This window comes from Microtus pennsylvanicus, chromosome 12 (genome assembly GCF_037038515.1).
Source record: "Microtus pennsylvanicus isolate mMicPen1 chromosome 12, mMicPen1.hap1, whole genome shotgun sequence".
NCBI classification, from domain to species: domain Eukaryota; kingdom Metazoa; phylum Chordata; class Mammalia; order Rodentia; family Cricetidae; genus Microtus; species Microtus pennsylvanicus.
Genome location: NC_134590.1, coordinates 66,588,387 through 66,610,633, shown reverse-complemented (window position 1 = coordinate 66,610,633; position 22,247 = coordinate 66,588,387). Strand labels below are relative to the sequence as shown.

Sequence of the window (22,247 nt, the reverse complement as noted above, 5' to 3'; positions counted from 1 at the left end):
TACCCACAGCCACGTGGATATGGGTGCTGCTACCACCCTTACTTTACACATGAAGAAACTGAGTCACAAGTTGCTCAAAAACAATGCCCCAGGCCCTATGGCCAGTAGACCTAGCCACAATCTACATAGTCCTTGCTCTGGGCCACTCACAGTGACTCTGCCTTTTCTCTGGCTGGTCCATCCAGCCACTGTCCCTGAGCTCAGGTCTAGTCCTGTCTAGTCACAAGAGTTTCTCTAGGCTCAGAAATTGTTCTGATCTAAGTTGGTACTTCCAATCCATCACTCAGCAGACAAACGAATGCATATCTCTGAACTGGAATGTTCTCCATGAGACAGGAATAGTAACAGCATCTCCAAAAGGTTCACCATGAGAACAAGCAATGCAGAGGGAGTTCCTGGAACCATTGCCCACATAGCCGAATATGTGATAACCTTGCACTAGGGTTCTGAAGGAAGAAGCATGGCACTTTGTCTTCCGGTGATACATATTGAATTGAGAGATATGATATATCTACAGATAGTAGCCAGCAAGAGGGCTCAGCCATAGCTCAGCAGTAAAGAGTACTTCCTGCTCTCCCAGGGAACTCAAGTTCAGTTCTCAGAAGCTCACAAACACCTATAACTCTGTGGAATCTAATGCTTTCCTGCATCCTCCATGGACACCACACACATGGCATGCATTCATAGAAACACATGCATACATAAATATAAATAAATCTATTTTTTTTTGAGACAAGGTCTCACCATGTAGCCTTGACTGTCCTAGAACTCACTATGTAGACCAGGCTGGCCTCAAACTCACAGAAATCTCCCTGCCTCTGCCTCACAAGTGCTGGGATTAAAGTCATGTGACACTACACTCAGCTTTAAATAAATCACGTTAAAGAGAAAGTAGATAATGAGGGTCAGAAAGTTGGTTCAATGAATAGATGCTTGCTGCACAGCTGAAGGTGCAATCCTGCTGCCCGCTCGGCTGTGCGGACCTGCTTCCCTGATGTTGCAGACCTGCTGCCCGCCTGACGGTGCAATCCTGCTGCCTTGAGTTCAATTGCCAGAACCCACATAAAAGTGGAAAGAGAGAACCAACTCCACAATGCTGTCCTCAGATCCCTACATGTGTGCCACAGCACACACAACATACTTATATCCCATACATACATACATACATACACACACATGACAACAGCAATAATAATAAAGTCAATTTCAAAGCAGATAGTAGGGCTCCTGAGATGACTCAGCAGGCAAGAGTGCTTGCCACTGTGCCTGGTGACCTGAGTTTGACCTCCAGTGGAAAGAGAAAACCCACATCTGCAAGCTGGCCTCTGACCTCCATACACCTGCTGACACACAATAAATATTTCTTAAATGCTTAAAAAGAAAGTAGATAATGCTTTTATTAATGTTCCATTGTGACTAGTCACTGCTGCCCATAGTCTTAGGTGGCATGATCCAACCTTTGGTATGATCCTCGTCTCAGGGTTTCATATGAATCAGGCTGGCTTATAAAGCCAAACAATGGGCTCTCTCAGGTAGAAAAGGGGTTTCTGACGCAGCTTGGCTATTAATGCATCCTTCATCTCACCTCGTCTCTCTCTCTCTCTCCCTCCCTCCCTCTTCTCGCCTCCTCTCCCTCCCTCCCTCCCTCCCTCCCTCCCTCCCTCCCTCCCTCCTTCCCTCCCTCCGATAGCTAGGTAAGTGCTTGGCCGCTGATCTCTGCCCCCAGCTCCACAGCATAGACTGGTCATTAGCTTGTGATTCACCTGCCTGTGGAATTTTCTGGAACACTGCATCTTTGGAAAGTTCTTTGCTAGATGGCATGGGAAAGAGGCAACTGTGGCCACAGTAAGGAAAGTGGTTAGGCTCCTCAGAGGGTATTCCCTCAGAGATTGTTAGACTCCTTAACTATTAGGCTCCAAATACTATTTGGCCCAGGTTCCTGAACCCGCAGTGAGGGTTTTGGTCTTTGCTATCATCATTTGATCTGGGCGGTGAGATCAATTTCATGGCAGTACCACCCTGACTGAGCACACATGGTTTGACCAATAGGAATCTGAGTTAGGCCTGGTTAGTGCTTGGGTAGGAGTGCTTGAGGTTAAGAGAGGAGGGTGTCCCTATCGCCTTGATCCTGTGCATCCTGCTCTACGGACCGTTTTTATGGTATTCTGCTGAGCTTGGTCTCCTTGCTCCCCACATGTTTGAGCTGAGCTCCTTGACATATGCAAGCCCATGCTTCTATTTGGAAACACATCTGTCCTTCTCTGATACTCAGCCTAGCTTTCTTCCTAGTATTTTTAGCTCCTGTAATCTTTCTTTCTTCTCTTTAGTTTTTCTCAGCTCTTATTTTCTCTCTGGAAGACCAGCTAATCAAGAAGAGCTGAGCCTGCTTTTAGGAGTCTTCTCCCTTTATGGCTTCACCCTTCGAGCTCCAGTGGCATTCCCCCTTGTCCTGGCACACATGCAGCAAGCTCCCACACCCATAGGGGGACACAGCTGAGGTCCATGGTGCAAAAGGACAGAAAACCTTGGGAGAGAATGTGGGGAGTACTGCACTGTGATACCGTGGCCTAGAGACTGCGCTGAATGTCACCAGTCACAGGCCTTGCCCCAGAAATGGTGACTGGTGCTCTCTTCACCTTGGGGCCAGTTGCCACCTGACTTTAAACTCAAGATGACTCCATTTCATATTTTCCCCCAAACATACCCACACATTGTGCTTTGTTCCAGGACCAGATTCTTTCTTTTCCCATACTCCATCAGAACAGTGGATTTCTGACTCTCTTGAATTTCCTATCACTAGATTCCTGAGCTAGAAACCTGGGGAGGCAGGCTCAGTAAACAACACAGTGCTGAGCCAGGCATAACTCCAGAGAACAATCCGATGTTTGTTTGAAATGTTGGGAACGGATGGGTATGGGTAGTTGTTCAGTGGGGGAAGCCCATGTGCTTGATCTAGACAGACAGACAGAAAGACAGAGACAAAATTATTTTGTTCATCCTGGAGTTTTGGTGAGACTGTACTTTGCATCCAAGGCTGGCCTTCCACTGCCTTACCTGTTCCAAAATGCTGGGATTACAGGTGTATGGACACCCAGTTTAGTCAGTGCCGTGTATGAAACCCACAACTTCATGCATGCAAGACAAGCATTCTACTTAACCTATATTCCCAGTCTCTTTGTTTTGTATGTGTGTGTGTGTGTGTATTTAAAATTACATTATTCACTTAGTGTGTCTTTCTATGTGTGTGTGCCCGTGTACTTGAAAGCTTGAGTTTGGAAGTCAGATGGCAATTTACGGGAATCAGTTCTTTCTTTCTGCTATGTGAGTCCCAGTGATCAGGTCACTAGCCTTGGTGGCATGGGTCTTGCTCTGCTGAAGCATCTCATTGGTTCTCAGGGCCTCCTTCTTAACACTTGGGGGAGGGTTCTGTGGATATAATCTTATGATCATACACACTGCAAGGCACAGGAATTTTTTTTAAGACAGTGTCTCACTCTGTAGCCCTGGATAGCATGGAGCTTCCTGTGTTTGGACGTGCTGGCTTCAAACTCACGGAGACCTTCCTTCCTTTGCCTCTAAGTGCTGGGCTTAAAGGTGTGTACCACTTCGCCTGGCAAGTAAAATCTCTAGATGCACACACCCTTGTGTTGTGCCTGTCTGCAACATGACAATGTCTGAGCAAAATCATTCCAATTTTAAATGCCAGACTGAGCCAAACCCCACCAGCTTAGGTAGGCCTCCCAGGAAGAGGAAAGGACCTGACTGGAAAGTGTAAACAGGCAAATAGACTCGGATGGCAGCATCTTCCTGAAGGCAAGGGGCTTCCGTGAATGTCCTCATTCTTTCCATGAAATAAGGCTCCGAAGCTCCCAGGCATGCAAAGCACGGAAGCGAGCATCTGGGGCTGCTCCCGTCGGAGGCCAACACCACATAGCTGAGCAAAAGACCTTGAGCCCGTGAGTGCCATGACCTAGACACACTCAGCTGTATTTTTAGCCTCTCGTGGGATGTTTCCATCACCTGTGCTGGGCTTTTAGCTTCAGAGAAAAGGTGGGGGGAGGGAAGGCCAGGGGATGCCTCTGTCTCACAGCTGCCCAATGGGCAGGCGCTCACAGGCTGAATTACACACAGGGTCTCACTTTCATGAGTGTGCCTCCTGTGTAGTGACCAAGATCCAAAGGGCTTAGAAAAGCTGCAACTTTTGGGGGAGAGAAGGTGCTCAAGACAGGATTTCTGTGCATAGCTTTACCTGTCCTGGAACTTGCTCTGTAGACCAGGCCAGCCTTGAACTCAGAGATCTCCCTGCCTCTGCCTCTAGAGTGCTGGGATTAAAGGTGTGCGCTACCACTTCCACCTGGCTTTTTTTAAATATTTTTTTAAATTTTTTAAAGATTTATTTATTGGCGCTGGAGAGATGGCTCAGAGATTAAGAGCACTGACTGCTCTTCCAAAGATCCTGAGTTCAATTCCCAGCAACCACATGGTGGCTCACAATCATCTGTACTGAGATCTGGTGCCCTCCTCTGGCGTGCAGACATCCATGGAGGCAGAATGTTGTATACATAATAAATAAATAAATAAATAAATAAATAAATAAATAAATCTTTAAAAAAAAAGATTAATTTATTATGTATACAGTGTTCTGCCTGCATGTATGTCTGCAGTCCAGAAGAGGGCACTAGATCTCATTACAGATGGTTGTGAGCCACATGTGGTTGCTGGGAATTGAACTCAGGACTTCTGGAAGAGCAGCCAGTGTTCTTAACCTCTGAGCCATCTCTCCAGCCTTCCACCTGGCTTTGAAACCATTTTTTAATGCTCTGCTGTCATCATCTTGAAATTCTTCTGTTTTGTTTGAGACAGGCTCTCACTCTTTGCCACTGAGCATCCAACAATCCCTCCACCTCAGTAAGTCTGAACATAGGGCCTTGTATTTAGGGTTTCTCATGTAGCCCTGACTGTCCTAGAACTCTGTCTGTAGACCAGGCTGGCCTCCCGAGTGCTGGGATTAAAGGCATGCACCACCATGCCCAGCTAGAACCCTGTATTTCCACTTCCTATTCAGCTGTACAAACTGTAGAGCCCATTCTTATTATACTAGAGCCTAGTGAAAAGTTGTCCTGCAAGGGCAACTTTCTATACAGCCCAGGAGCAGAATCGTCTAAAGCTATTGTCATGAAGCCTGGACACCTTGGGTTGGTCAAAATAACTTTGTTTTGAGTCTCCTGTGTGTTCCCTTCCCATTTTCTCCTCTGACACCCAAAGGAGATACAGAGGCTAGTGAACTGTAGGGAATTTAAATTGCAGAGTACTGTCCTGCTGAGCTTCTCCCCAGCGTCCCTGTTGTTTTGGGTGCAAAACATCCTCATGTTTTGGATGGGACCCAAAGACTCAAGTTAGGCTACTGCTTGCTCTCTGTCTCTGTCTCTGTCTCTCTCTCTCTCTCTCTCTCTCTCTCTCTCTCTCTCTGTCTCTCTCTCTCTGTCTCTCTCTCTGTCTCTCTCTCTGTCTCCCCCCCCCCTCTCTCCCGACAGATGTGAGCCTGCCTTCCTTCAACAAATATTTAGGGTTGGGGTTGTAGATGTGACTCAGCGTGCTGGCCTAACATGCACCGAGCATCGTTAAGCTGGTTTCTCTACAGTGCTCTGGGGTGTGTTAGACACACACACACCCTGAACTTGGGCTGCCCTATCAGGGACTATGTCCTCAGCACTTCCCATGTTCCTAACTATGCATCTTTGTTTTGAGACTGTGTTGTGTAGCCCAGACTGGCCTTGCTCTTGTGTATCTGAGGATGACCTTGGACTCTCTTGTTTCTCCCGCCTCTACCTCCCAAAAGCTGAGGTGACAGGCATGTGTGTGCCGGCCACCTTGCTTATCTGGTACTGGGGGTTGAACTCGGGACTTTTGGCGCGCTGGGTGAACACTCTGCTGAGCTACATTCCCACCCCATTACTGATTATTTCTTGAGGCGGAGCGGGGGAGCAGGTTCACCTCTACCTAGAGTCTGCACCAATGTTACCTGTTCATTTTCTCCCCTTTGAAGGTGATTCAAGTCAGGGGTACAGAGGCCTGGGGTCTTGCTGGAGGAGCAAAAAGGCTGGTGTTGCGTTGCTTTTCCTGAGGAGGCTGAACAAACACCCAATAGCCCTAAATTTAGCACCGACAGTAGACAACGGAGACTCCACCCAAGCCCAGTTTTGTGAACCAATAAATGTATTTGGCTTTCCCACAGGAACTTGAGTGACTCAAAGGCAGGCAGGCATCCCACCAAAAAGCCCTATCCTACCTTGGGTAACAACCTCTGAGAAACAGCCCTGTGGAGAGCTGCCTTCAGCAGGCCTTCCAAGTCCTGTATGCTCTAGCTGCATCTCCCGAGATCACAAGCACCTGGGACAGAAGTGAGGCTGGAATCCCAGGGTAGGATGCTGTGACAGGCCCTTCCTCTAGAGAGGGTGTTAGCAGTCCTCCGCGGTTATCACATACTAAGTGATAATTTTACTGCCCTCGTTCCAACTGTGGGCAGAAACTCTACTTAGTAATGGCCAATACTCATGGTTCATGTCAGGCCCTGAGTAAAAAACTTATACAACAGCCCCACGTGTGGAACATGGAAGCTGTGTTCTCACTAGCAGGTGGAGGGTGTGCCCACTGGGTAGTGGGGGCGTCCACTCAGGAGCACCGAAGGTTCTTGAATTCAGGGACTACAGGGAAAACAAACAATTGAACAAGATTCTTCTTGCCACAGCTCTGGATGGTGTGGGTGGAGAGGGACAGAAAGGCAGGCGCCTCGTGGGAGGTAGCTACGCCCTTGGGGCCCCTGCTCTGGAAGCTACCTCGAGATTGTGGCCAGGCAGGGGGAAAGCAGGCCCAGCAAGAGGGCGAGGGGCACAGGAATGGGTGTACCCCATGCAGACCAGGGAATCTCGCAGGGCTACGAAGGCCCAGCCCTGCTCCGGGCGCAGCGAGTCGGCACAGGAGATCCTGCCGCCCAACAGGGCGCAGGCCCACACTTGCCTGTCCGGGACCAAGGACTTGAAAGCTCCCGGTGCGAGGCCCGGACCTGTCCCGCCATGCGTCACCGTGGCGTTTTAGGAGAGGGCAATAGGAAAATCCCTGCTGCCTGGGGGTGTGAGGAGGAGGAAGGAGATTCGAGACATGAGGCGGGGTGGGGGAGAGAAGGGTGAGGGGAAAAGGTCCTGCCTCGCGGAGGCCAAGTTTAAGCCACCAGCTTTCAGGAACCCCAGTCTCCGGTGTGCAGTAGACACAGCGCCTGTCCCATCGAGTTGAGCATTTTAGTTGCTTATATCTCTTTGAATCTTGAGGTCTTTCATTGTCCCTGTTTTGCTGATGGTTGAGCAAATACAATATATAAATAGTGTCACTCATTTTATGATAATCAAAAATAATTTAACGGGGAGTGGGGGCACACACCTTTAATCCAGCACTTAGAAAGCGTAGGCAGAAAGATCTCTGTGAGTTCGAGGCCAGTCTGATCTACATAGTTCCAAGTCAGCCAGGACTGCATAGTGAGAACCTGACTTAAAATAATGATAAATAATAATAATAAGAAGAAGAAGAAACTGGTACAATGGCTCAGCAGTTAAAGGCACTTGTTATCAAACCTGACGGCCTAAGTTCGATTCCCAGAACTCACATGGCACAAGGAGAACGGACTCCCTCAAGTGGTTCTCTGACCTCACGCACGCACTCCCCCCCCCATACATAGATAAAATAATGTATGTATATTTTACCCCTCTGTGTAACAGCTCTGACTGTCCTGGAACTCGCTTTGTAGACCAGGCTGGCCTCTAATTTACAGAGATCCACCTGCCTCCGTCTCCTGAGTGCTGGGATTAAAGGCATGCGCCACCACTGCCCGGCAATAAATAAAATATTTTTTTAAAGAGAAATAAGTTGCCCTAGTTGACACAGGATGCGATAGGATTCTATACAGGGCTCGGTATGCTGTCGCTCTGATAGCTGCAGGACTTCTCCAGGAGAAAGAACTCCACACTTTTTGAGCTCCTGCTGTGCTAGTGCGTTCTTTCCAGGCCACATCTCATTTTGTACAACCGCCTTGGGGAGCAGATGGTGTCGACCTTCCACTTAGCAGAAGGCAGCCCCGTTTGCTTTAAACTTGTACAAGAGCTTACCAGTGACCAAGTGGGATACGAGCCGAGGGGGTCTTACAAGCCTTGGCTAACCACTACCATGAGCCTAGCAAGAGAAGGCTGTATGTTTACTACTGCTGTGGTGGAGCCCGCGCGTGGGTCACGACCCAGGTGAGGGTGGAGCTGGGGTCATTGGGCGCCGGGCCTGTCACCCCCGCCAACCCTCAGCGTGGGGACACCCTCACCTGTAGATGCCTCACCTCCAGTGGCCTCGCCTAGCGGCCCCTGGGGGCGGGGTCAGGAGAGGCGGGGGCGGGCTCGGGGGCGTGAGTGGCAGGCGGCGGGGCAGGGCGAGCATGCGCAGTCGGCCCCGCTCTGAAGCCTTGCCGGGCGGCCGGCAGCCGGGGCGGTGCTGAGGAGGGCGGGGCGGGGCGGGCCGGGCGGGGCGGGGCGACGCTGAGCTCCGTCTTGCTCCCATGGCCGTCCCCGGCTCCCGGTGCTGCCCCCTCTGCCCCGGGCCGCGCCCGGGGGTCCCGCACTGACGGCCCATGGCGCCGCCCGCCGCCCGCCTCGCGCTGCTCTCCGCCGCTGCGCTCACTCTGGCGGCCCGGCCTGCGCCCGGCCCCCGCCCCGGCCCCGGTGAGTGAGACCCCGGCCCTCCCCTCCCCACGCCCGGCTCTCCTTCCCTCGCGCGTGGACCCCGGCGAACGCGATGCCTGGGCTTCTGTCCCGGAACGCGGCGTGGATGCGCCTGCCCCGTTACCAGGACTCTGCCCCGCGCGCCGGCTTCGAACTTTGTGAGACTCAGCTCACTGCTTGCGGGAGAGAAGGGATGCGTGACGGCTAAGGTCGCCCGTACCAGTGCGGGCTACGCCGAGTACGGCGTCCTGCTTCCCAGGCCGAGTCCCCCGCGCGGTCCGCCCGAGGTGGTGTCCTCAGCCAGGATAGAAGCTGGGCTCTGCTCAGTTTCCCCACGCCCTTCCTTGCCTCAGAATCCCTTCCCGTGGAAGAACAGGCATGAGGATGTTGTCCGGCCCAGTTCAGTTTCTTTGCGGGTTGTTGGGTGCTGAGCATATACTGGTGAACCTGCCGCTGGGGTCTCCACCCTAAGTTGCAGATTGGGATGTTGCAAAGACAGGGTTTTGCTGATGAAAGAAAACTCTGAAGTTGCTTTGTTTTCTTGCCAGCTTGGATTAGAGAAAAGGCTGAGACTTATTTTCTGTGTGATTTTAAGACAAACTTTGAGCTCCGTGAACCTCGGTTAGTAGATCTGTAAAAGGGAGGACGATGATAACTTACTCCCGTGCCGAGTGTTAGTGATACACTGTAGGCAACATGCATAGAGTGTACCACCATGTACAAACGGCCGTTAGTAAATACTTAAAATATTTTTTATAGTCTTTTCCAGTTCACTAAATACTAGACACCTGGTTTACCCTGGGAATCCTGGCAAAAGGCAAAGGTGGGCTTTGGAACTGCAGAATGAACGGTTCTCAACACTCCAAAACTGAAGCTCGATACAAGTGGTTTCTAGGTGATTGGTGACTTCTATGGGACTTCTATAATTTGCCCACTTCTGCTGTTGTATGTGAGCAAGGAGGGAGGACGTTCCTAGAGCTAGGACGTGTCAACATAACTGTAACCTAGTAACCCCTTAGCTCCACTTTGTCATCTATGTGTTCGGAATTTAGTGTACTCTGTGGAGAGAGAGGTGCGGGCAGAAATAGGCTGGTTTCCGCTGTGGAAAGGGCACAGTAATATAGCTCTGAAAAGCGTCGTGAGCCTGTTCTGCCAGTGCTTGCTGGAGGTGGCATGTGCTAGGCACCTTTGCCTTGTTAGGTCAGATGCAGCTCTTGGGTAAGTCGGGATGCTTTTGTTTAGGAGTCTTGGGTATGGACAAATGCATGGCTGTTGGGAAACAGTTCGTGCTTTAGAATCTCATCAGCCCGCTTTCTTAGCATTCTGCTACATCAGTGCTTTTGTGACATTTCCCCTCTGGTTCCAGAAGCAGTTTCAGAGACACACCACATGGTTTTCGGCATCACATACTGTCAAGAGCCTAGCCACTAGTTTGTTAAATCCTTTCCAATTAAAAAAAAAGTTGTATACTGAGAATATGCCAAACTTACCATTTCATATTTTGTGATACTATAATTTTCTCTAAAATTTTGTGGATGGAAAAAATTATTCCAATACTTATATTCTGCACAACTTTGTAATATTTAAATTACTGGTGGTTTGCATTTTTGAATGCTGACTTTATGAAAACAGTTAGCTCATTCCCCTTCTGTGTTATTCTAATTATAGTGTGTAGTCAACCCCAAATGATCCCCCGTCTCTCCATTCTTCTTCTGACGTGCTTTCTCTTCTTTCACAACTGATAAGAAGGAAGACGGAGGTTTAGTCGCCGAGTCTTTTCTAGCCTCTCACCATACTCCCCTACCTTCTCGTCTGGAATTTGTTGTTTAAGATAGCAGTGAGCCCTTTTATAAATCTTATGTTGTTGTTTTGTATTTTTGAGACAGAGTTTCTCTATGTAGTCTTGGTTGTCCTGGAACTCTTATCTGTGGACCAGGTTGGCCTCAAACTTTGAGATCCACCTCCTCTGCCTCCCGAGTCTAGGATTAAAGGTGTGCACCACAATGCCCAGCTTTCATTTTATAAATCTTAAAGCAAGAAAGTATTGCATTTGGGCTCACTGCTAACAAATGCAAGTTGGTGCGTTCAATACAGCTATTAATGTGCTCAGAGTTTAGTATAGATAGACCAAAAGCAAAATGATTAAGACAAATTTATAGCTTCATAATATCAAAATTGGGGATTTTTGGCAGTAGGCAGTAAACCATCTTTAGTTTAGAATCTAAAATCTTTAAAGTGTTTTTTTTATTGGTGGTTATGAGCATGGGGGTATAATGTCTTGAATATGGAGGTCAGAGCACTTTTGGGAGCCAATTTTCTTTGTCTATTCTGTGGGTCCCAGAGATTAAATTCATATTTCCAGGCTTGATTCAAACACCTTTACCTCCTGAGCTGTCTTGATGGCCCCTAGTTTAGAATTTTTGATCTTGGAACTCTCATGAGGCTCTAGACCAAGGCAAAACAGTAAATGATTCAGGCTTTATCGGCCATAGACGGCCACAGTAAATGATTCAGGCTTTATCGGCCATAGACGGCCACAGTTGCTCTCACTTACCTCCAACTCTAGAGGCAAAAGTAGTCAAGACAAATGAACAGGCATTGCTATTTTGTTTTTGTTTTTGTTTTTTTCCAAGACAGGGTCTCACTATATAGCGCTCGCTCTCTCTCTCTCTCTCTCTCTCTCTCTCTCTCTCTCTCTCTCTCTCTCTCTCTCTCTCACACACACACACACACACACACACACACACACACACACGGCTGGCTTTGAACTCACAAATATCTACTCTCCCAAAGGCTGAGAGCAAAGGTGTGTACCACCTGAATGCATTACTGTGTTTTAATAAAACTCTTTAGACATTGAAATTTGAATGTTTATATTATTTTTACATGTCTTAATATATTGTCCTTTTGAATTTTTATAATTAAAAGCTTACATAACTAACCATAACTTAGTTTATGGGTCATGATTTGGTCCATAGGCTGTACTTGTTCTAAGTCTTGCACTAGGTCCACGTGAATTGACTTAAGTGTTTATTGATCTGGAAAAAGCAACAAAGAGGGCTGATTTTGGCCAGTGGATGAACCTTTTACCCTTACTATGAATTAGCTTTGACAGACACATGCGAGTCGGGCACAGTGACATGTGCTGTATTTTGGATGTATGCAGCTATTTGGAGGGCTGAAGTAAGAGAGTAGTTGGAGGCTCGCAGCCTGCCTGTACAATGTAGCAAGGAAGAAATGCTAGCTAAAATGGTAAATTTTGTATTTTACCATGATTTTTAAAAAGATACAACTGGGAAAAGCTTGTATACATAAATTCCGATCATTAATAAGTGAGAATTCAGTGTAATTCAGTGCACTGCTTAAGGAAATAATTCCTACCTCAGAGCCGCCCCCTAGTTTGTTCACTCAGCGAAACCGGCAGAGAAAAAGTCAGGCAGCAGGTGGCACCAGCCCTGAGACCTAGAGAAACGACCAAGGGGGACAGGGGAGGAAGAGTCCAAACTCCTGGCACTTCCTAAGCTATTGGTTTTTACTGCTACACTTCTGCTGTCCTGTTAAAACAGCAGTGTGCTTTGGATAGCTGGGGTTTTTTGTTTTAATTAAAGAATTTTGAAAAACAAAGTGAAACACTGAAACCTAACAAGCCAGTTGTGTTTGTGCTGCTGGACAGTTCATGGAAATGCTCAGGAGACGCCCACAGTTGATGTCTGTAGCTTTTGTCTGAGGTTTTACCTCCTGAATGAGAACAAATATTAGGAATTGAGGTTCCCCAGCACCCCTGCACGTGTTTAGAGGTCGGAGCGCTTCCTCCAGCCTCTGCTCCATTTGGCAGATGCATTTCTGACTGGTGCAGGGTGCAGCCTCCACACAGGTAAGAAGGATGACTGACGTTCCTTCTGTGTTCAGTTTGACCTTGACACTTGCTTTAGAACCAGGAGTATTCTTTTAGGTACGGTGGGCACTGAGGTCCAACCATGCTTCCCTCTTTCTTGTCGTCATCAGTGTTCCTCCCAAGATGCGACGTCGTATCCCTAGACCTCATCCTCTTAAGACAGTCTCTATTCAGGCAGAGCAGGGAGAGAAGAGGGGCAGTTGTAGAAATGTTATTCTATACAGTTTGCCTTCTCCTCCAACCTCTTCCTAGGTAAGCACCTCCTTAGGTTGTCCTTGTACCAGCCTGAAAAGGGATGAAGTGGAGGGCACTTTATAAGACGGACATCTTATGGGCAGAGTTGACAGTGTCCCTCTTACTTCTGCAGTAGGGCCCTTTTGGGGGTTCACCCCTGCGAGGACCAGCTTCCAGATTCTCCCGCCACAGTTTAATCCCTGGCACATAACCAAAGCATTAAACTTTTATTGTTCAATTTACCGCAAGGGCGAGGCCCTGTTCCTAGTGGACTAAGGAGGCTGTGACTGCTTCCAAAACCCGAGTGTCACAGCACATTAGCAACTGCAGACTCTGGGGGTTGCATTTCTTTCTGTTTGCTTAGATTCTTGGTTAGAACCAGAACAGTATACTCACACTCAGAGCTTTAAAGCCAGGAAAGAGTAAAGACAGCATAGGCAACTTTTAAAGATGAATCATAATGGTAGTAGCCATCAGCCTGTATGAGGACACTGTGTGGTTTCTTTTTATCCTCAAAGTAGATACATTATGGTGTTTGTAGCTTTCTTGGTATCCCCAAATCAAATAACAACATGGCAGCCAACATGGCAGCTTTCTAGAATAGTAGGGATTGCTAGCCAATCCCGTCTTAGTATGTAAATTACTTGCTGCTGTTCAATCTATAAAAATTCATCTTCAAAGAAAATTACTGGGCTGGTAAAAATATTTTTAATAATGACCACAGAAGTCATATTTATTTTTCTTTGAAGTTCTTCCGAAGAATCTTCTGGTTCTAATCAGTTTGTTCCCACATAAAATACAGTGGAAATCTACAATAATAAAATCCCCATTTCTCTGTCTATGGGGAAATAAACAGGGTGAGGACTGTCTTTTTCGGGGGCTTTCCCCTTGCCTTGCCCCAGACTCAAAGCCTCTATTACTGGTGGGTGTTTTGGCATCAGTTAAGGGCCTTCAATCCTTCCCTCCCTCCATGTTTTGCTCTTTCATTAAAGTGTTTCTGTTGTCTAATTATATCCTTTCAATCAAATTAGAGGCTGCAGCATCTGGTGAGGGCCCTAACTGCTGCCATCTGCACCTCGCGCACACAGGCCTTTTCAGCTGAGAATCACTCAGCTTCCAAATGGCAGGAAGAGATTTGGAAACAGTTCAGTTGAAGAGGAGGTTAGCTTAAAAAGAGCCTCTTCAAAGGCTGGGTGCACCGTCCTGCCTGCGTGATGTATGCATGGTTATACAGGACGTCATTGGCTTGGCTCACCCGAGAGTCTTCCTAAGTGCTTCTGGCAGCTGAAGGGTTCCTAATTGTCTTAGCTGAAGTGACCAGTCTTTCTCCTCCCTGTTATGGTTTTGGAGGGCCCCAGTAGAGCTGAGAACGTCTCCCTTGAGAACAGTCTTTTGTTATGTGACCACTGGTTAACGGATGTGACACTTTCTCTTCATTTGGCCATTTCTTCTAACTCAGTGATTTCAACAGAAGGAGATTTCGCTCCCCAGGAAAAATCTGTAATACTTGGAGACATTTTTTTTTAATTGTTACATGGGGGATGCTTTTACTGTCCAGTGGGTTGAAGCCCGGGTGCTATTAAACACTCTTGAATGTATGGAGCAGTCCTCTACGCCTGAGAATCACCTATCTGTAAGGATGGTGCTGAGGGAAAAAAACCCTGCCCTGTGTCATCATTTTGTCTTTTCACTGTGGCTTAAGGGCAGGCAACTCACATCAACATCATTTTTACCTGTCCTGAAACTGGCTCTGTAGACCAGGCTGGCCTCAAACTCACAATCCTGCCCGCCTCTGCCTCCTGCATGCTATGATCAAAGGCGTGTGTGCCACCACACCCAGCCGAGACAATACATATCTACACTCTCAACACTCAGAAAAGCTGAGGCAGGAGAATCAACAGTTTGAAGCTAGCCTAGGCACAAACCAAACCCGTCTAGAAGAAGAAGGAGAAGGAAGAGAAACAACAGCGTGACATTAGATGTGGTAACACACACCTAGAATCCTAGCTTTCTAGGTGGAGAAGCAGGGGTCAGGAGTTCAAGGCCAGCCTCTGTTATAAAGCAAGTTTGAGGCTATCTTGGCTTGCATGAGACCTTATCAGAGAAAGAAAGCACATTTTCTATTGTCCACATCTAAGTTCCTTTAGCATTTCAGTGCATAGCCTTCTGTAAACCTGCACAGAGTGAGGACGCCTATGATTTCCTGCCTTTCTACTTCCATTTAAGATTGTCAGATTAAATATAGGATGCCCACCTGGATTCGGGTAAACACAAAGTAATTTTTTAGTTTCAGTGTACCTTATTCAACGTTTAAGAATAGGTCTAAGAAATTATTCAGTAGTTGGGTTAGGGTTAGGTGTAGGGGGAAATTTGCATTTGTTTGTTTGTTTTTCAGTTCTGAAGGTAGAATTCAGGACCTTGCAAGCCTGGGCATGTGCTCTACCATTGAGCTACATCCCCAGTCCCTCCTTAGCATTGGTCTGAAGCTCAGATGTAACGGAGCACTTTGTGCTCCATTTGCTGAGCTGACACACTGCATGAGACAGTCATGAGTTATTCTGTTGGCCGCACTCTGTCCTCGGCCTCGCTGCTCCAGGTGTCTGCGATGACAGCACTGCCAGTCCTCCTCCCTGTATAGATCACAGCCTTAGCTCTGACTCTTCTCCCTGGCCAGCGTTTCTGAAGTGTGATTCTTGAGTTGGATTTTTATGTGGGGATCAATTATCAAGTCCTTATCAGATGTCTGCTGCACACTGTTATCTCTCCCTGGGACTTGTTTGCCTCTTGCCAGAGCATAGAAGCCAGTGACTATTGCTGTAGGGTTAGCTTTGACGATGTGCTCCAGAGATAGCTTGTCCACCTGGCAATTAGCCCCTCCGCAGGAACACTGCTATTATTTGGCCATCCCATATCAGCTAAAGAGAGCTGGAAAGCCCAGAGCCTGGTTCCCTGAAACAAGGACCACACCCTGCAGGACTCCATTATTGGAGAACTTGCTGATCATCTGACAGGCAGTGCCGATAAAACTTGTCTGGAGTCTGGGTTTTATAAGTTTACTTAATGCATTTTTAGTCCAATTGAGCGCTTTAGACAGTGCAAAATAGGATTGGTAAGGGCTCTAGATATAACTCAGTAGACCATATCACTTGCCTAACACGAGTGAAGTCTTGATTGAGGCCTGAAAAGAAAAAAAGAAATAGGATTGCTCATGATCATGAGGTAAGGTATAGCTGTGAACCAGGTGTTTCCCGCTTACAATATACTCAGAATATAAGAATGGCTCAGTTGGCAAGATGTTGGCCTAGCCCACACAAAGTTTTGGGTTCATTCCCAGCACCAAGTAAAACATGCTTTATCACCGCACGACTGGAATCCCATCTCTTTTAAGGTAGAAGCAGGGAGATCAGATGTTGAAGACCATCGATCAAGACTGGCCTGTCCTAAAAAAACAAAAGGCACAGGGGCGACTTTATCGTCTATTTTATTAATTTGTTATTTTGTTTGTTTGTTTGTTTGTTCATAGACAGGAGCTCATGTAGCCTAAGCTGGTCTTGAACTATAATTTTTCCGCCTTTGGTTTCTGAATGTTGAGGTTATAGGTATCTGTCACCATGCCTGTTTTATTAACTGATGGAGAGAGAACCCAGAGCTGGGCTACATCCTCAGCTTTAGTTTGTGTTTGGAGACTGTGTCTCTATCTATCAGAGGCTAGCTTTGTGTTTACAGCCCTTCTACCTCAGATGGGGTGACGATCGCTGGACACCAAGGTCTGACAGGCTTGTTTTTGTTTTTGTTTTTTTTAATTAGCAGGTATTTGACTTTTAAGTACTTGACTTACACAGAACTGCCTGGAACTTCTCAGAGGTGATTACCACGCAGTCAGAAAGACTGGTCCACAGGCAAGGAAAGTAGGGTACTTGATTGTGTAACAGAACCCCCCAGCTATGCATTTATTGTCTTCCCTCATTTGACAAACATAAACAAAAACAGCTCTTTCTGTGAGCTGTCTTTTTTGGTTTTTTTCTTTTTTCCTTTTTTAACTCTAGACAGTGTTTCTATGTGGAGCCCTGGCCATCCTGGGCTAATTTTTTTTCTATGTGCCTAAATTTTATTTTGAAATTACAGTAACCAGGCGGTGGTGGCGCACGCCTTTAATCCCAGCACTCGGGAGGCAGAGGCAGGTGGACCTCTGTGAGTTCGGGGCCAGCCTGGTCTACAAGAGCTAGTTCCAGGACAGGCACTAAAGCTACAGAGAAACCCTGTCTCGAAAAAAACCAAAAGCCAAACAAACAAAAAACAAAAACAAAAGATCTTAACACAGTGTGTGACAATAACAGTGGGGGACCCTGAACTGGGTCCCCAAAACAAAAAAGGGTAAAATGCTTGAGAAGCTCACCAGAAGGCAACTGGGCACTTTGAGGCACATCAGGTGGCCAGTGTCTGAGCCGCCAGGAACTCTGTGATCGGTTGGTGCCCTTCCTGTCCCTGCCCTGCAGCTATGTCTTATTGAGGGCTTTGTTTGGTTGTTTTTTGAGAGTAAACTGAGATACTGTCCATCAGAAAGCAGAATTCAGAAATCTGAAAATATGTCATGTTTTCTGTCTCCTTAATTGAAAAACATTTTTGTGTGAAATCTAATTTCAAGATTGGACGGGCTTTTTGTAGATAAATACCTCAATTAGAGTACATCATGGTGCTCACATATTACGTAGATAAATGAATGGTTCATATCATTGGTCAGGTAGGCCCACGTAGTATGTTGTTGTGCTTACATGTGTAAATAATGGTTTATATCATCAGCACATGATGGAATATGTCCTCTTGTCCCTGACAGTAAGGTCCCTCAAGGAACTTGGTTGTTAATGAAACGTTTTAGGACTCTGCTGAGTGGATAACTTCTTACTACCCCTCTTAAACTAAGGCTTGTTTTATCTGTGTGTATGTTAGGAACTGCTCAGTTAGCACAGAAACTGCCTGGGGCTTCCATTCTCAGAACACACACACACACACAAAAAAAATCACTAAACAAACCCCAGCTATCTTCTATCTATTGTGTGCCAGGGCATTGTGAATCACAATGTATATATATCAGTCAGTGGTTCTCAGTCTATGGGGTGTAAGCCCTTTGGGGATCACAAATCAGTTATTTATATTATGATTCATAACAGTAGCAAAATTACGGTTATGAAGTAGCAATGAAATGATTTTATGACTGGGGTCAGCACAGGATGAGGAACTGTATTAAAGGGTCACAGCATTAGGAAGGTTGAGAGCCACTGTTCTAAATGGTACGTAGAAATTCCTCAAGCACTGCTGCACGTTCATGGTGGCTGTTCCCAGCAAAAACACATGTCAGCAGCAACACCCATAGCGTGTTTCCCAGTGGGCGCTGCCTGTGTGGGAGGGAAGCATACTCCAGATGAGAGCCAGATGGGGCAGGCCATCTCCCAAGACACCTTCTCTATTTTGACAACTAGTTTTTAAAAAATTATTTGTTTGTTCATTCATTTATTTTTGTCTATGTAGCCCTGACTGTCCTAGAATTTGTGACTCCTCCTGCCTCTGCCTCCTTAGTGCTTGGGATTATAGGTGTGTATATTTATTCCGGCTTCATTTTAGAAAAAAATTAATTATATTTTAGTGTGTGTGTGTGTGAGAGAGAGAGACAGAGAGACTGAGTTGCGCCGATGCTCGTGTTGGAGGTCGGATGACAACTTGCTGGAGTTGGCTCTGTCCTTCAACCATGTGGAAGTGTGTCAAACTTCTTTTTCTTTTCTCTCTCTCTCTCTCTCTCTCTCTCTCTCTCTCTCTCTCTCTCTCTTTGAGACAGGGTTTCTCTCTGTAGCTTTGGAGCCTGTCCTGGAACTTACTCTATAGACCAGGCTGGCCTCGAACTCAGAGATCCACCTGCCTCTGCTGGGATTAAAGGCGTGCATCACCACTCGGCCTGAGTGTCAAACTTAAATGATTAATTAAATTGTCTTTACTAACTGAGTCATTTCGCCAGCCCTCAGCTTCATTTTTAAATTTTTGCTTAACAAATAATAAGACCCACTCTATGTCATATTTTGAATTTAACCCTCTGGTCCTGTGCTTACCCTGTATGTCCCTGGTTGTCCTGGAACTAGCTCTGTAGACCAGGCTGGCCTCGAACTCACACAGATCCACCTGCCTCTACCTTCCGAGAGCTGGAATTAAAGGTGTGCACCACCACCGCCCAGCCCCTGTTACTCTTTTTAAGAACATCGTCTCCTAGATCTCCTGAGTAAATTGGGAGCAAGGGGTTCATGGGAGAGGGTAGAAGGGAAGGGGAGAGGAAGGAAGAGGAGTGGAGAAAAATATATAGCTTAATAAAAACAACAAAAAAAGAAAAAAAAAAGAAACAAAACAAAACAGAAAGAACATTGTCTCCTTAAATGAAAAGGAAACTCTAAAAGGTATTTTAATAGAAAAGCTACTGATGCCTAAAAAATTATAGTGATTATTTATGTGCTTACTCTACTTTGGGAAGAAGTACAGCCTGTCCTATGTTCACGTTGCAAAGTTAATGTGTAATACAAGAAATAATATGTGAGTGTTCGTCTGGAGTCTAGATGGCTACAAACTTGGCTGGTTGAGTTTATGATGCTTGACAAGAAGCTAAGGCATATTTATTACAAAGCAGTATGCTATTTAATGATTTTTAGGATGGCTTCCATTTTTTTATTATGGGATATTGAGAAATGTACAAAAATAGTCCAGGAAAGCCACAAATACCTGTTGTGTAGAGTCACAGTTCCCAACTGTGATTACTGTTCCTTCATTCTCGGCTTCCCTCGCAGCACTTACGGGATTTTGCAACAAATCTCAGATATCATCTCATTTCATTTGTGTATGCTTCAGTTCTTATCTCCAAATGATAAGGATTCTTTAAAAAAAAAACACATATTGTGACAAAGGCTGGCCTTGAGCTGACTGTTTCTCCTGTAAGCTGAGATTAAAGGTGTGAGCCACCATGCCCAGCTTCCATGTTGATTTCAAAGCAGGCTAAAATTAGCCAGTTACTTCTAACATGGTCCATAGAGGTGCTGAGTCATCCAGGCAGAACACAGACTTAAGTTTTGGTGAATTAAAAGAAACATGGACTCTCATACATGTCACATGGAAATACAACTATAATTCTAGTCTAAAATCAGTAATTCCATAGATTCCCCGTGAGTGAAACATTCTTTGTCAGTTTGGAGTGGTATGTTAGGTCTTCTGTAGCCGAAGTTGGCCTTTAACTTGCTCTGTAGTTGAGGAGGAACTTGAACTTCTGCTCCACCTCCTAAGCACTGGGTTTGCTTCTGTGAGAGGCTCTTGCCTTGGTATCTGGGCTGGTCTGGAACTCACAGTGGTTCTCCTGCTTCAGTGCCCTGAGTGCTGGGATCACAGGCATGGGCCACCATGTCCATCTTGTAGCCAATTTCCTATTACTGTCTGAGACCACCAACTGAAGGAAAGGCGTATCTGGGGCTCACAATTTGGGAGCCTTCGGTCCAGGGTCTGTTGGCATTGTTGCTTTGGAGCCTGGGACAAAGCATACTGGGCAGAAGAGAAGGCTGAGGTTCTTGAGCCCCAGTGATACTGTGGGTGTCCTTTTCATGCAGTGCGCATTCCCTTGATGTATGCAATGTGACCTTAGGAGTACCCTGTGGTTCCTAGAAGACCTGGAGAACGTACGTGGGCCCTCTTCTCTTTCCCTTGTGTTCATTCTGGTGAATTAAGTCCTTTGTAATAGTTTTGGTGTAGGTGTTTTTTGTGTTTTTGTTTGGTTCCTTTTTTTCCTGTGGCTTTATGAGACAGTCTTTGCCTATAGCTCTGGCCCAGAACTTACTGGCTTTGCAGTTTTGACCAGGATTTATTTTTTTCTTCTTTCCTTCCTTCCTTCTTCCCTTCCTTTCTTCCTTCCTTCCTTCCTCTTTCTCTCTCTCTTTCTTTTTTGAGACAAGGTCTCTCTGTGTATCCCTGACTGTCCTGGAACTCACTTCATAGACCAGGCTGGCCTCAAACTCAAGAGACTCACCTGCCTCTGTCCCCCAAATGCTGAGATTAAATGTGTACACCATTACACTTGACTTATACATGAAATATAAAATGCAGTGCTTGTATTAATTTGTTTCTTCTTCTTCTCCTTCTTCTTCTCCTCCTCCTCCTCCTCCTCCTCCTCCTCCTCCTCCCTTCTTCTTTTTAGTTTTTTGAGACAAGGTTTCTCAGTGTAACATCCCTAGCTGTCCTGGAACTAGCTCTTGTAGATCAGGGTGGCCTCGAACTCACAGAGATCTGCCTACCTCTGCCTCCCGAGTGCTGGGGTTAAAGGCATGCACCACCACCGCCTGACTTGTATTTTCTTCTTAAGTATAATTATTGAATTATGTCACTTAAGTGGCATATATAAATGAAGGTGTATTTTATATTGACAGCTGGATTTTGGTCAGAGAACAATTTGCTTCATTTCTTCCTTTCCTCCCCACCCCCTTCTTTCTGTGTGTGCACTCAAGTGTGGGCCTGTCTGTGTAGCCCTCGAGACCCTGCTTGTCCTGGTGCAGTCACCCCACCCGTCAGGGAGGAGCAGCAGCTTTCTGGGCACCGTGCTGCTGGCCAGGGCTTGCCCACCTTGTACCCTGCCCACAGTGTTCTTCCCACTCTTCTCCAATTAGCCCCTTACATCTTTGCTCAGATGCCGACTCCTCTCCAGGCCCTGCTGGATCCTTCTTTTTATAGCACAGACCACTGTCTGATACTGACGTGGGCTTGTGAACCTCTGTTCCCTGTTAACGTGGGAACGCCAAGAATCCCCAGTCTATCTGCTCAGCCCTGGGCAGTGGTCAGGGCTGAGTGAATGTCGAATGAATTCATGAATGGGGTGTAGACATTAGGTCTCTTGCCTTCATTCGTTCTCTTTTACTGAAAATATGAATATGCAAGGCTCCATGTGATTTTCTTTGTTGTTTTAGCCTCTCCTTGCTTACCTAGACAAAGCTTCTGTCAGTTTCATAACAGTAGAAAAGAGGGGAGGCCGGGTCCATACCCTGCTGCAGTCAAGATGCATAGATAACTTTCAGTCCTTAGCACTGTTTCTCTTTTCCTCACCATTGACCTGCACTAGGCAAGTCTGGTTTTAAAAAAATCATTAAAATCTAGTATGCTTATTTAGAGTGGAATCAAGAACCACCTACCACACCTGTGACCTTATTGCTGGAGAAGTAGGGGCAGGAGGATCAGGTGGTCAAGGCCAGTCTTAGTTAGCTCTAGGTTAGCTTGAGCTAAGAGACCCTGTCTCAAAAAAAAAAAAAAGAATAGAGCTGAGGAAAACAAACTGAACCAGAAAAAGCACATTCCTGCTG

At 46.5% G+C, this 22,247-nt stretch overlaps 1 protein-coding gene across 3 annotated transcripts in view; it reads left to right on the top strand.

The window, feature by feature from the left end:
• Positions 1-22,247, top strand: part of LOC142833096 (kremen protein 1) — a 247,605-nt gene that overhangs the window by 160,900 nt on the left and 64,458 nt on the right. Inside the window, exon 1 of one of the 3 annotated variants that reach the window (XM_075944247.1) lies at positions 8,572-8,753. The exons of the other annotated variants lie outside the window; for them this stretch is intronic. Within the exon in view, the coding sequence (XP_075800362.1) occupies positions 8,663-8,753 (91 nt within the window). The 5' untranslated portion in view covers positions 8,572-8,662. Of the gene's footprint in view, positions 1-8,571; positions 8,754-22,247 lie in introns of those variants that run through there. 3 annotated transcript variants of the gene reach the window in all.